The sequence below is a fragment of the Protopterus annectens genome, chromosome 5.part1 (genome assembly GCF_019279795.1).
Source record: "Protopterus annectens isolate FY-2018-M chromosome 5.part1, PAN1.0, whole genome shotgun sequence".
Lineage (NCBI taxonomy): Eukaryota > Metazoa > Chordata > Ceratodontiformes > Protopteridae > Protopterus > Protopterus annectens.
Window position 1 is genome coordinate 601,127,810 of NC_056736.1, and position 13,470 is coordinate 601,141,279.

Below are 13,470 nucleotides of genomic sequence, written 5' to 3' on the forward strand. Positions count from 1 at the left end.
TTCTAATTGTGTTCTTCTATATCTGAGCACAAGCTTTTCAAAATCCGTTAGTCTGTCACTCAGACACACACCCATGCTACCATTGCTTGTATTGTTGACTTCATTTGCTGAAAAATTAAAGTTACAGTTCTTCCACAAAGAAAATTGCAGGTCACTAGGAAACAAATTCACAGGCTCAGAACCCCAAATGTCTTCACTTCCTCACACAGTGACGTTCCTGGGACGTCAGCTTGACACACCAGTTCAAAGAGCTTTTCTTCCACAGGAAAAAAAAACAAATGATACTCGTTTAGATCACTTTCTAAGGTTTTCCACTCAGACTTATGTCACTGCAGGGGAATACTTCAGGATTTAGGGTCTCATGGCATCTGATTCTCATGATACCCTTGGCAAGACAGCACATGAGAAGGATACAATGGTACCTGAAATCTCTTTGGTCCCAACAACAACACCCTTTGTCTTTTCATATCTTAGTGCTGGGATTTGTGAAAAGAGAAATCTTTTGGTGGAGACAGCAAATAGCTTTAAATCCATGTCTCCCCTTCTCACTCCCTACCCCAAAGCAGTCAGTCACCACAGATGTTTTAGAGTTTGCTTTGGGAGCAGTTTCAGGAGGGGACAACAAGAACAGATGCAAGCACATGAACATCAAGGAAATGCTTTCCCTGATCAAGGCTCACAACTCTCTGAACTGTCTTTCATCTCTCGGACTTCAAGTGGTTACAGACTGTACCCCAGTCGTGGTACTTCAACAAGAAAGGGGGAATCGGGTCATACCCCCTTTGCGGAGTTGTTTTGTTAGCTTGGGATATAGCTTCGTCGCACAATCTCACTTATAGGTATCCTACATTCAATAAGAGCAAAATTGTGGGGGGGGCAGACGAGCTGAGCAGGACCAGAGCAGACCCTCCCAAATGGAAACTAGATGAGGGGGTCTTCCAAGATTTGACCAACTGTCAGGAGTTCAAGTAGACCAATTTTGCCTCCTGTCTGAACAGTCAACGGGCAAAATTCTGTTCCAAGACTCCATGCAAGAAGGCCTGGAAGACGGATGCTTTTTTTTTTTTTTTTTGGACTGAATGTTCCTTTATGCCTTTCCACTAATATGCAGGGTGGTACTTAAGATTTGGAAGGAATTTCCCAAGATCATGATACCCTTTTGAGTCAGGAAGCTGTGGTTCTCCCTTCTTTTGGAAATAACCAGCAGCAGTTACCACATGCTTTCTCACAGAATGGATCGACTCACACAAGAACAAGGGTGTTTGATACACCCCAGCATTCATCTTCAGTTAACTGTATGTATGATAGGGTCTTCATTCCTTTTTTGGTACCTGTTTTCTTAGGACCTGGAGCAGGTACTAATGGAGGCAAGAAAGCCTACTACTAGTAAATCATATTAGCAGATGGAAAAGGTTTTCTAGTTGGGCCAACAACATAACCAGTACCCTTTCAGGGCTAATTATTCTCTGGTTTTACAATATTTGTGTGAGTTACTGTCCTATGGCGTTTCTTATTCCTCTAAAGGTTAATTTATCAGTCATTTCAGCATTTCTGCCCATGAGTCCTCCTCTTTCAAGGCTGCCCTAGGTCAAAATGTTCTTGGAAGGGGGTTTGCATTAGAGGCCTCCAAGTAGACCAGTGGCCCCTCCTTAATATCTTAATTTTGTGTTAAGGAAGCTAACACTTGCACCATTTGAACCAGCTAATGTAGCTGACTTGAGGTTCTTAACATGGAAAACAGTTTTACTGATTGATCTGACCACTCCAAGAAGGGGATCTGAGTTGCAAGTTCTTAGAGTGAGTTAACCCCACTTCATTTTCCATAGGAACAAGGATTCTTTAAGCACTAATTCTTCTTGTATGCCTGAAGTGGTGTTCCTGTTTACTTTAAGCCAAACTACCCATCTCCCCATTTTCTATCCTGAACCTTAAAATGAAGAAGAAAGCATACTCCATACCTTGGATATCCACAGACAGCAGTGGTACTATCTTGATAGAACTAAATCTTTTAGATCTTGATCAGTTGTTCATTTCGTTTGAAGGTAAGAAGGGACAACCTGTTGTGTAACGCTATTACCATTTGTTGTACCCCCCTAACCCCATAATATAACTGTTCCATACATGGTCAAGGCCCACTCTACCAGGGCCTTGGCTTTTTCTACAGCTTTCTGGAAAGAGTTGGATCCTACAAGTGTTCTAGAAGCTGCTACTTTGTCCTCTGTGTATACTTTTACAAAACACTATAAGCTTGATTCTTTCTCTAGGTCTAGATTAAGCTTTGCTAGGAGCATTCTGCAGGGGCTGCAGGACCTTTCTCCTTCCACCCCAATATAGTTAGCTATGGTAATCTATACATATAGTTAAAACTACAGCAGCAGCGATCAACATGAAGAACATAGTGCAGTTGTGTAAGCTGAACTTACCATAACAGTAGATGTCCTTCCATTTCACTGTTGCAATGTTCTTTACAATAGGGATCCCTTGCCAAGGGTAGCCCGACTTCCGGCCAGTATACCAAAGCCTTTAGGTTGCTAAGGCTATGTCTTACATCACACACATGCTCCCACTGTATAGCATATGGCATAAAAGTGATTTCTGGATGTACCATCCTCAGAGCTTCTTTGCTGCCAGTCCAGACAGACGATCGAAGATGGAGTTCGAACTCTCACTTTGTTTGCCGGTTCACCAAGCCATTTTCAGATAAGTACCCCATTGGGGTTTTGTTATATTTTTTTCCTTTGTTTTTGTTGCTTGAGGGGTTCATGTCATCCAGAAAGGATAAATGCCAGTGGGGGAGACAGATTTCCCGTAAAGGTTGTCACAAGCAGTGTTTATTTTGTCTAGGTGCTTCCCACAACCATATGTCCTTATGTTTTTCGTGTTTCAATGTTGCAATCATTACATTTGGGTAATCTGATCGGCCTGATTAACAAAGTCTTGGGTCCTGCGTCGGTTGCTGTCCCTTCTTCCATGATGTCAGGTTGTCAAGGGAATAAAACATGCAGCCGATGTCATTACATCAGTCTTTCTTGCCGTGTGGTGCCCAAAGCAGAAGCAGTTCGCAAGTGCCGGTTGGCCGACTCCTGAAATTTTTGTTTTTGAGTTTCAGAACCGAAGTCTTCAACTTAAAGCGAAGTACCCCGTTGGGGAAACTTTTTCTTGCTCCTTACTAATGTCAGTAAAAGTTAATAATTGCATTACTTGTGGAAAGCAAATACCTCATAAAGATTTTCATTCGTACTGTATTCCTTGCCTAGGCCCTGACCACGACGTACCTTGCTGTCGGTTTTGTGCTTTAATCAGCGCACTATCCATCGTCGGTATATTTTTGCCTTTAAATATTTTGGTTCTCGGCTTAATTATCAAGAAATGTCGGTTAGCCATCCAACTACCGGAAGTCCGAAAAAACGCAAAGATAAAGAGAGAGTCAGGCCGCCGAGGTCCAAAACTGCCAACGACGCTTCTCCTAAGCCAGTCTCTAGTTCGCCGGTACTCAGTGAGGTACTTTCGCAGCCCCTGATACCCGCTACTTCAGATTCGCAGGCCGGTATGCTGTGAGATGCTTCAACTGTGGAACCTGCGGATGTCTCTACCTTGGATGGGTCCAGAGCCGCTGTGCAGGCACCGGCTTCTGAGGGTGTATTCAAGCCTACTGACTTGCATATTAAACCAACGCCATCTTCTTCTTCTTCAAGGCCTAAAAATCGAACCATGCCTAGAAAACCGATGCTCAGACCACATGGTCAGGCCTCAGGCCTAAAAAACAAATGCTAAGAATGGCTGAAGACCTTATTACTTTAATCAGGGGAAGCCAACCTTCCCCCCTCTGAGACCTAGGACTGAATTTATTTATGATACTTCTGATCAGGATTCTGAAATTTGTTTCCTCTGATGACCAGGATTTACCCTTATCTATCTATGAGGATTCTGATGCAGAGGACTTTATTCCTTCTGCTTCCCCTCTTGCTTATAAAGTGCATTTGTGTAGGATTTAGCAGTCATACCGCTATTGTCCGTTTGCATGGGTGTCGTGAAGTTTGCCAATTCTGTCTTAAGAAGCGTGAAGTTGGCTTTGGAGAAATTTTTTATGGTGGTTTCCCTGATGGAGGGTGGGGGCGAGATGTCTAGGGTGGTTAGCTTGTGATTGGATCTGACCAACGAGGAACTGACCTCTGGTGTGGAGCACTGGTTACTCATGTTGGTAATGACCAGGTCTAGGTTATTGCTGCCCCCGGTTGGAGGTGTGGATAAGTTGATCCAAGGCGTTGGAATTTATGAATTCCAGAAAACGTTGAGCAGAAAAGTTGGTACATAAGTAGCTTTCCCAGTTAATGGTGGGGTAGTTTAAATCGCCCATTATTAGGGTGTTAAGTTGTACCCTAATATTTTCCAGTGTATCAAGAAATGAGGAGTGGGAATGCTGGGGCATGGTGGGGGATCTATAGCAAGCTACAATTTGGATTGCAGTCTTGCCCAGAGTTAGTTGCACGTGGATAATCTTGGATGCATTATGCTGAGCAACTAGCCTGCAGGTGTGATATCCTTAATGAATATGGACGTGCCTCCACCTCTGGTGTTTCGGTCCAGGTTAGGTGGCCAAAAGGTGTGGTATGAATTATAGCCTGGTAATGCAGGGGTGCCCCCTGGAGCCTTGAACCAGGTCTCTGTCACTGCACAGATGTCGATGTTCTCCATTTTAAGGAGTGCCTCGAGTGAGTGCATTTTGAGGTTTAGACTTCTAACACTGAGTAGCATTACCCTCAGATTTTGCTTGCTTGCACCTGTTATGGTGGTGAATTTGTCATTTGAACCTTGACTAAAAAAGGCACTATAGGGGTGGCAATAACCTTAGCCAGTGTCTGGAATTCCAAGAGTGACAGGTGCAGGCCATTTCTGGCAAAGCATTGTGGTCTGTCGATCATGTCATCCCAGGCAGACAGATACTGGATCCCCTTAGAATGACACCAGAAGCTTAGACAATTGTTGAAGTCAATCATTTTGTCCTTGTACTGTGATATCATTCTGGGTGATGGCAGGATGCTACTCGGGGCTAGGGTTATACCTGCCTGGGCTACAAGATCAGAAAGCTCCTCCATGTCTCTTTTCATGTAGTCCAGGAAGGTACGTCTCAGGTCATTTACACCAACATGGACAATGACAGAGTCATATTTGGACTTGTTGTGGAGTGACCTGAGCGTGTGCGTTATGTGGTGGATCCTGACACCCGGCAGGCAGCTGACAGTAACATTCTCCGTGTTTAGCCTGGTAAATGGAACATCAGTGTGCCTGACTATAGAGTCACCTGTGACTAGAGTGTTGGGTATGATGTCCTTCAAGGATGCATCTGCAGTCATCACATATGGGTTGTCCTGCCTCAGGCAGCCCTTCGGTCGGCCGGATTCCAAACTCTGGGTCCGGTGTTGGCTGATGTCGCCCTTTCCCCGACGTCAGAGCGCCTGGGGTATAAAAGCGTCAGCCGACGCCATCTTCCTCAGTCTTTCTTGCCGCGTGGTGCCCGAAGCAGAAGCAGTTCGCAAGTGCCGGTCTGCCAGCTCCTGTGATTCAGCTACCGAAGACTTCGAAAAAGCTAAGTACCCCGTTGGGGACTCTTTCTTGCCTCAGCCGATGTCAGATAAAGTTAATAATTGTTTAACTTGTGGGAAACAAATACCTCATAAGGATTTCCACTCTTACTGCCTCCCTTGCCTAGGCCCAGACCACGACGTCTCGGCCTGTTCAGCCTGTGCTTCCTTCAACCGACGAACTCTTAGACGTCGGTCGGAGTTTGCAGAGGAATTCTTTGGGGCTAGTTTTGCTTACAAGATGCCGTCGGAGACTCCGACTTCGCATTTAGTTAAAAAATGGAAGGACAAGGACCGACACACGCGGGCCGCGGTTTCGGCTGAAACCACGGTCAGGCCTACCGCGAGTGTCTCTGTCTCGGCTGAAACCGAGTCCTTGGTACTTCCTATTACCGAAACCGCACAACCGACTACCTCGGCCCCGGAGGCCCCGGCCGAGTCGGTTATTGAATTACCTATTGAAACCGGTGTCCAGGAGCCTTCCGACACCATTCCTTTAGACAAGTCTACTCCTCTACGTGGTGCAGCCAGACCCCCTGCATCCATGTCCATTAAGGCTTTTTCTAGGGCTAAAGCTGCTAAACTTACTAAAAGCTTTGCCTCCCAAGGTTTCCTCTCAGAGACCTTCTACTGGCTCACAGATTCTTAGCCTAGCAGAGGATCTTATCTCATTAATTAGAGGTTCACAACCTCATCCGGACAGGGGCTCTCAACCACCTCCAGACAAAAGGCCCAGGGTTGAGCCCTCTGACCTCCACTCCTCAGATGAGTCCACTGATGGCTGTGCTCTGTCAGACCCCCAGGAGGAGGCTTATTCGGCCTACGAGGATTCTGATGCTGAAGAATCTATTCCCTCGGCCTCCCCTCCTGAAGAGTTTTCCTTTGGAGAGACACTACACTCTGAGAGAACATTTTCAATGGCAGGGTCAGGAATTCTCTGATTCTAGAAAGAGATTAAGGACCTTTTTACATTTACCTCAGCATAGGCCTTTAGCTATACCTCCTGTTTTGAATGTTATTGATGATGTGTACTCTGATGCTAGTACAGCCCCTGACTCTCTCCCTCCGACACCTGCCAAACCTGATAGGTACTACAGGGTCCCGGGTTCACATCTACACCTGTACAAGGCCCACTCTGCTGATCCAGAAACTATTTCCCAGGGCCCAAAAGGGGTTGCAGCTGCCACTGCTAAAAATCCTCTACCCTCTGAAAGGGAGTCCAGAGCTTTAGAGAGATGGGGTAAGAAAGTGTATACTTCTGCAACTCTTTCCATGAGGGCATTAAATTGTCAATTTCATATGATACAGTACCAAGAGTATTTGTTAGATGAATTGCATAAGAAACTGTCCTCCTCTGAACCCCTTGATCGCAAATCCCTTCAGGATCTGGTGCATAACTCCCAGCAGGTTAGTAACCATTTCTTGCAGTGTGGTTATGATGACTGGAAGCTTCATGTAGGTCAGCTATGACAGGTGCTGTTATACGTAGGCATGCCTGGCTGAAGGAACAATCTTTACCAGACCATGTTAAAGCTAAGCTTTTGGATGCTCCTATGGAAAAGCAAAAATTATTTGGTTCCACGGCTCAAGAGGTCTTAAAGAAATTTGAAGAAAAGGCAAAATCTGTGCAAACAGTCAAAGACTTTCTGCAAGTCCAACCACCGAGATTCAGCAGAAATTGGCCTACTAAGAATTGGTCCTTTCCGGACTCAGACAGATCTCAGAGAGGCAGGAATAGGCGTGCCAGAGGTAGAGGGCAAGCTAGAGGCTCCTACAGAGGCCGTCAGTGGCAGCCTCCCAACCAGAGAGGTAGTGCAGGAACCACAACTGCTACACCAGGACAGACTCAATGACTTTATTTTGACTCCATGACCAGCGCTCAATTAGAAGCACCTTTGGGCGGAAAGCTTTCTTTATTCTCAAAAAATTGGCACAGCATTACAAGGGACACATGGACACTGCAAATAATAGACAAAGGATACAGGTTCCATTTCCACACATTGCCAAAAAGAAAAGGAATGCCAGACCTGCCACCAAATCAGAGGGCAGAGGCTTTGAAGCAAATTACCAAATTAATACAAATGAAAGCCATAGAAAAGGTACCTCTTTCAGAACAAGGCCAAGAATTTTACTCCAGATTATTCCTTGTTCCAAGAAAAGAAAATCAATGGAGGCCTATTTTCGACTTGTCCGCACTGAATACTTACCTCATTATGCCAAAATTCAAAATGCTGACTCTACAGCAACTCCTTCCCATGCTGGGCAAGGGGTCTTGGCTGGTGACTCTAGACCTCAAGGAGGCATACCTGCATGTCCCTATTCGACAAAGTTGCAGAAGACACCTCAGATTTCTTGCAGGGTCAGAGCATTATCAATTGTCAGCATTGCCCTTTGGCTTATCTACTGCGCCCAGAGTATTCACGAAATGCCTGGCATCAGTAATTGCACACTGCAGACTTCAGGGGATTCAAATCTACCCATATCTGGACGACTGCCTTATACAAGCAGACAACAAGCAAATTTTGTTAAAGGACTTGGACTATGCCATCCACCTACTACAGGCCTTGGGATATACAGTCAACATCCAAAAATCAAGACTTGTTCCATCCCAAAGAATAACCTTTCTGGGTGTGGATCTAGACACAACCACCCAAATGGCCTTTCTCACAGAAGAAAAGCAAAAACAGCTGCCGGATTACTTCAAGAATCTGACAAGACAAACTCAGCTGACTGCAAGGAAAATCCTGCAGGCCCTGGGTTACATGGCATCTTGCATTCTTCTGATTCCGCAAGCAAGGGTGCATATGAGAAAATTACAATGGTACCTAAGGAGTGTATGGACTCAGCACAGTCACAGCCTAGAAACTTTGATCCCACTCATTCCATGCCTTCAAAAGGAATTTCTGTGGTGGGCTCAAGCCTGCCAGTCGAACAGCGGGTTGCCCTTCAGCAAACCAAGAGCCAACCAAACCATCACCACGGATGCTTCAGACCAAGGTTGGGGAGCACACATGGAGGGCAGATGTATCCAAGGGCTATGGTCACAAAGAGAGCTGCGCATGCACATAAACCAAAAGGAAATGCTGGCAGTCATACACGCAATCGAGGCTTTCAAACCTTTCCTTCATCAAGACCACCTGCTCATAAGGACAGACAACACCACAGTTATGTGGTACATAAACAAGCAAGGAGGCACCCATTCCTACCCTCTATGCAGACTGGCAATGAATTTATGGGAACTTTCCTTGAAGCTCAATATACAGCTGCAGTCCCAGTTCGTGCCAGGGAAAGACAATACACTGGCAGACAGATTAAGCAGAACTACCATGGATGCACACGAATGGATGCTGCACCCAGACATCTTCTTACTCATAACACAATCATGGGGAAGGCCGGAAATAGATCTGTTCGCTTCCCCCCACAATCATCAACTGAAGACATTCGGCTCAAGGACATACCACCCACAAGCATGGAAGGTGGACGCTCTTTCTTTCAGCTGGAAAGCTCTAACAGTCTATGCTTTCCCACCTCTCCCATTAATGACCAAGGTTCTACTGAAGATCAGGGCAGAGCAGCCCAGAGTGATTCTGATAGCTCCAAACTGGCCAAGGCAGCACTGGTACCCACTGTTAAAGAGCATGTCACAGACAAAACCGTGGCCTCTCCCCCTATGGCCACTTCTACTGACGCAGCACAATTTCAAGACTCTGCATTCCAACCTGAAAACCTTGCAGCTAACTGCCTGGAGAATACCATGATTCCTCCTCTGGATAACCTATCCCAGAGAGTGAAGGATATTATTATGGAAGCTCGCCGGCCTTCCACAAGGAAGGCATATTCAGCAAAATGGAAAAGATTTCACACTTGGAACACAACAAAAGGCCTAGATGCGACAGTGATGAACATGGTACATATACTGGAATATTTGGCAGAATTGTTCCACAATGGCCTGTCTTACTCTTCCATTAAGATACATGCCTCAGCAATTTCAGCAGAATACAATGTTAATCCACCTGCCTTCTCGCATCCTCTCCTAAGACAGTTTCTAAGAGGAATCAAAAACATCAATCCTCCAAGGAAACCACCTCTACCTACTTGGGACCTTAACTTTGTGTTGGAAAAACTAACACTTCCTCTCTTTGAACCAGCAGCATCGACGGATCTACAGTTTCTGTCTTGGAAAACTGCATTCCTTCTGGCCATAACCTCAGCAAGAAGAGTATCTGAGTTACAAGCTTTAATGGCAGTGCAGCCATTTCTTATCTTTCATCAAGACAGAGTTTCTTTGAGAACCAATCCTACATTTGTGCCAAAGGTGGTATCCAGGGTATCCTTGAACCAAGCAATTCACTTGCCTACATTCTTCCCAAAACCACAAAATAAAGGGGAGAAACTTCTGCACACTCTGGACATACACAGACAATTGCGCTACTACTTGGACAGAACTAAAAGTTACAGAAAGACTGACCAGTTGTTTGTAGCATATGCTGCTGGGGCACAAGGAAAAGCAATTTCCAAACAGACAGTTTCAAAATGGATAGGAAATTGCATTTGTTTTTGTTACTCTTTTCATGGAAAAACTGTGCCAGCAAACATTAGACCTCATTCCACGAGAGCCACAGCCACCGCCACAGCCTTCCTAAGAGGGGTGGCTACCAAGGACATTTTAGAAGCTGCTACATGGAGCTCCGTGCATACATTTGCCAAGCATTACAATTTACCTTTATATTCCAGATCCAGAGCAGGCTTTGCTACGGCAGTCCTGCAGGGTATTTTAGCTACACCATCCTTTACTTAGTTCCTCCTCCCCCAGATTGGCTATGGTATTCTACCCATATGTGATGACTGCAGATGCATCCTTGAAGGACATAGTACAGTTTTGTACCTACCATAAATGTAGATGTCCGATAGGTATGCATCTGCAGTCAGGTTTACCCTCCCTCCTTCCCCTCTGTGGTATTCCTAGGGTGCTTACCCCTCTATTAGCTAGCTGGGGGATCTATTATGATGTATTTGTTTGTATGTATATATATATATATATACATATATATATATATATATATATATATATATATATATATATATATATATATACATATATATATATATTTCTGTGCATGTTTGGAATTTTATTGCATTTCTCCAAATTTAGCCTTCCTTTGAGGGCACCTGGCATCTGGGGCAAGAAACACTGAGGAAGATGGCGTCGGCTGACGCTTTTATACCCCAGGCGCTCTGGCGTCGGGAAAGGCGACATCAGCCGATGCCGGACCCAGACTTTGGAATCCGGCCGACCGAAGGGCTGCCTGAGGCAGGACAACCCATATGTGATGACTGCAGATGCATACCTATCGGACATCTACATTTATGGTAGGTACAAAACTGTACTTTATGCCTTATCGCATATGTTTCCTACTACCTGTCTCTACTTTTAAGTTGCTCCTGGTAGAACACTGTATTTTCTGTGGAGTGCCATTTGTCTGTGAGAGATGTACCTTTACTTGACAGTGATTTAATTAACCCTATGGGTCAAAGCTGAAAGTGTTGCTAGGAACTTCTGGCTAGATTGCAGCATCGCTACTGAATTAATTATGCTTGTTTACGACCACTGATGTTTGCCATAGTAACTGATCTTGATACAACCTTATAGTCTAATTCACCTTTAAAAACTGTTATGTGGCAACATTTTTAATGGATAAATTGTGCTTTTTTTGTGGCCATTGGTTAATCTATCCAGAATGTAGCCACATAACCAAGGTGACCTGTAGAATTAAAGGGTTACATTAGATGGCTATATATTTACTGGATTGACTCTGCTTGTTAGTGGCCAGTGTTATTATTTGCCCATATATCTTTGTGGTTCGTTTTCACTTACTGTTCCCAGGATTAATATTAAACCAAACTAACTTGCTGAGTTTGATGTTTTTGTTTCCATAGGGCCTCATCTTTTGAAGCTCAGAAGACCAGTCTGGTGGATATGCAGTCTAAACCAGTTAGTGCGTTTCTTCCTCCTTTTAAAACAAAGTCAAACACTTTAGTTCCTGTGCAGATAATGACTGAGAACTCCCATGTGAATAGTGTTGTACAAGATACTGTTGAAGAAAAATGTGATGGACTGAGTGACATACCACAAAAAGAAGGAAATTTGAAGAAAGCTGAAAATGACTTTGCCAAACCGGATGCAGAAATCACTGAGGAATTCAAGGATACTTCAGGTATTTATTTTTGTTTTATCTTAACAGACTATATAATCCAGCAGACAATGACTTTTACAACAAACCAGTTGAATTGTATTACAGTTTTGGATTCTGCCATTACTGTGGTCGTGACTGCAGGTAAACAAGGAGCAGACATTTATTTTAGTCTGCATTTAGTAGACCCATAAGACCTACTTACAAACAAGACCCTGCTACTTTCTTGCTCTTTTCAAGAGTGACTCTGAGCACTTCTTGGTTAAGTGACTTGTTCAGAGTCGCATAGTAGGCAGATGGAAGCTGAGGAGAATCAAACCAGGGACTTAAGCTCGTTCATAGTTAATGCAGCCATAATTCCTTGCTATAAACAGCTAGGCCAACTTGCCCTTGTCTATAGTGCTTGTTTCTGATATTTTCTGCTTCCAGTTGTCATTAACTGTAAACCCTGTGGTGTTATTTTTTTTTTACCTAGTGGTGCTGGAAGATCTGAAGCCTGTGGTCTGTTTTCCCTCACCAGGTATTTGATTTCATTTTCCATTACTGACACTGCAGTGAGGCATACTGGGGGAAGATGCACTTCTGAGTGTGCCATATTTCAGATGAGACATTAAATCAAGGCCCCATCTGCCTGAATTGGTGGTAGCTCAGGCGGATGTAAAAGATCCCACAACCATTACTGGAAATAGAAGAGACTGGAGGAGCTTTATTTCACTTATCTTTCAATATATACACTTAATTACAGTTTACATTTTATTTTTCATTTTTGTGCTTCATAATACATTGCTACTCTTTAACATTATTTATTTATTTACATTTGTTGACCGGGAGTGTCCGACTGGACGTAGGTCCATTTTCAGCGGAGGCCCGGGGAGAAAAGCTCCACAGTTAAAATAAACACACAGTAGTTACATTGGATTACATAGTGATTAACAATTTAACATAACAATTACTTACAACATATTTACAGATGAAGAACATAGTACATCAGTAGACAACTAGAATCTTTATCTGTGAAGTACATAACAGACATTAACAAATGTTACAATAAGAAGTTCCTGCTGTATAATAACTGCTAGGCTTATGAACATCTGAGCTTGCTATAATCAAGGTAGTTAGTGGAGTGGAAAGAAAGGTAGTGGTTGGATGGAGTGGGTGATATTAAGAGTGGGAGTTGCAAGGGCATAGCCAGCATGTTTTTAGGTGTGATTTTAGTAAAGTTTTGAAGTGGGTGCATGATGGTATGGAGGTAATTGTGGGTGGGAGGGTGTTCCATAATTTGGCTATGGTGCAAGAGAATAGTGCTTCACCAGCAGAGTTATTGGCTTTAGTGATCTGCAAGTGATTTCTGTTGCTGGATCTTAGTGGTCTGGTGGTGAGATAGGGTTGGAGTAGATTCTGGAGAGATGGGACATTTAGTGGATGGTTTACTAGTTTGTGGGCGAATGAGAGTTGATACCATTGAAGGAGGTGAGGGAGTTCAAGCCAGCCCAGTTCAGCAAGTGAGAGACAGTGGTGACTACGGTAGGATGCCCCTGTGGCGAATTTGGCGATTTTGTTGTAGCAGGTCTCTAGCTTGTTTAGATCGCATTGCCTTAGGTTGGTATATATTGGAGAGGCATAAAGTAGGGTGGAGATAAGGTGAGAATTTGCTATTGAAATCTTTGCTGCTTTGGTGAGAAGTTGCTTATTTCTGT

General features: G+C 44.1%; 1 protein-coding gene across 1 annotated transcript in view; it reads left to right on the forward strand.

Annotated features, from left to right (window-relative positions):
- The window catches only part of LOC122803238 (breast cancer type 2 susceptibility protein homolog), a 222,746-nt gene extending 210,779 nt beyond the window's left edge, over window positions 1–11,967 (forward strand). Inside the window, exon 4 of the mRNA XM_044072836.1 lies at window positions 11,520–11,967. Within this exon, the coding sequence (XP_043928771.1) occupies window positions 11,520–11,967 (448 nt within the window). The remainder of the gene's footprint in view (window positions 1–11,519) is intronic.
- The last annotated feature ends 1,503 nt before the right edge of the window (window positions 11,968–13,470 follow it).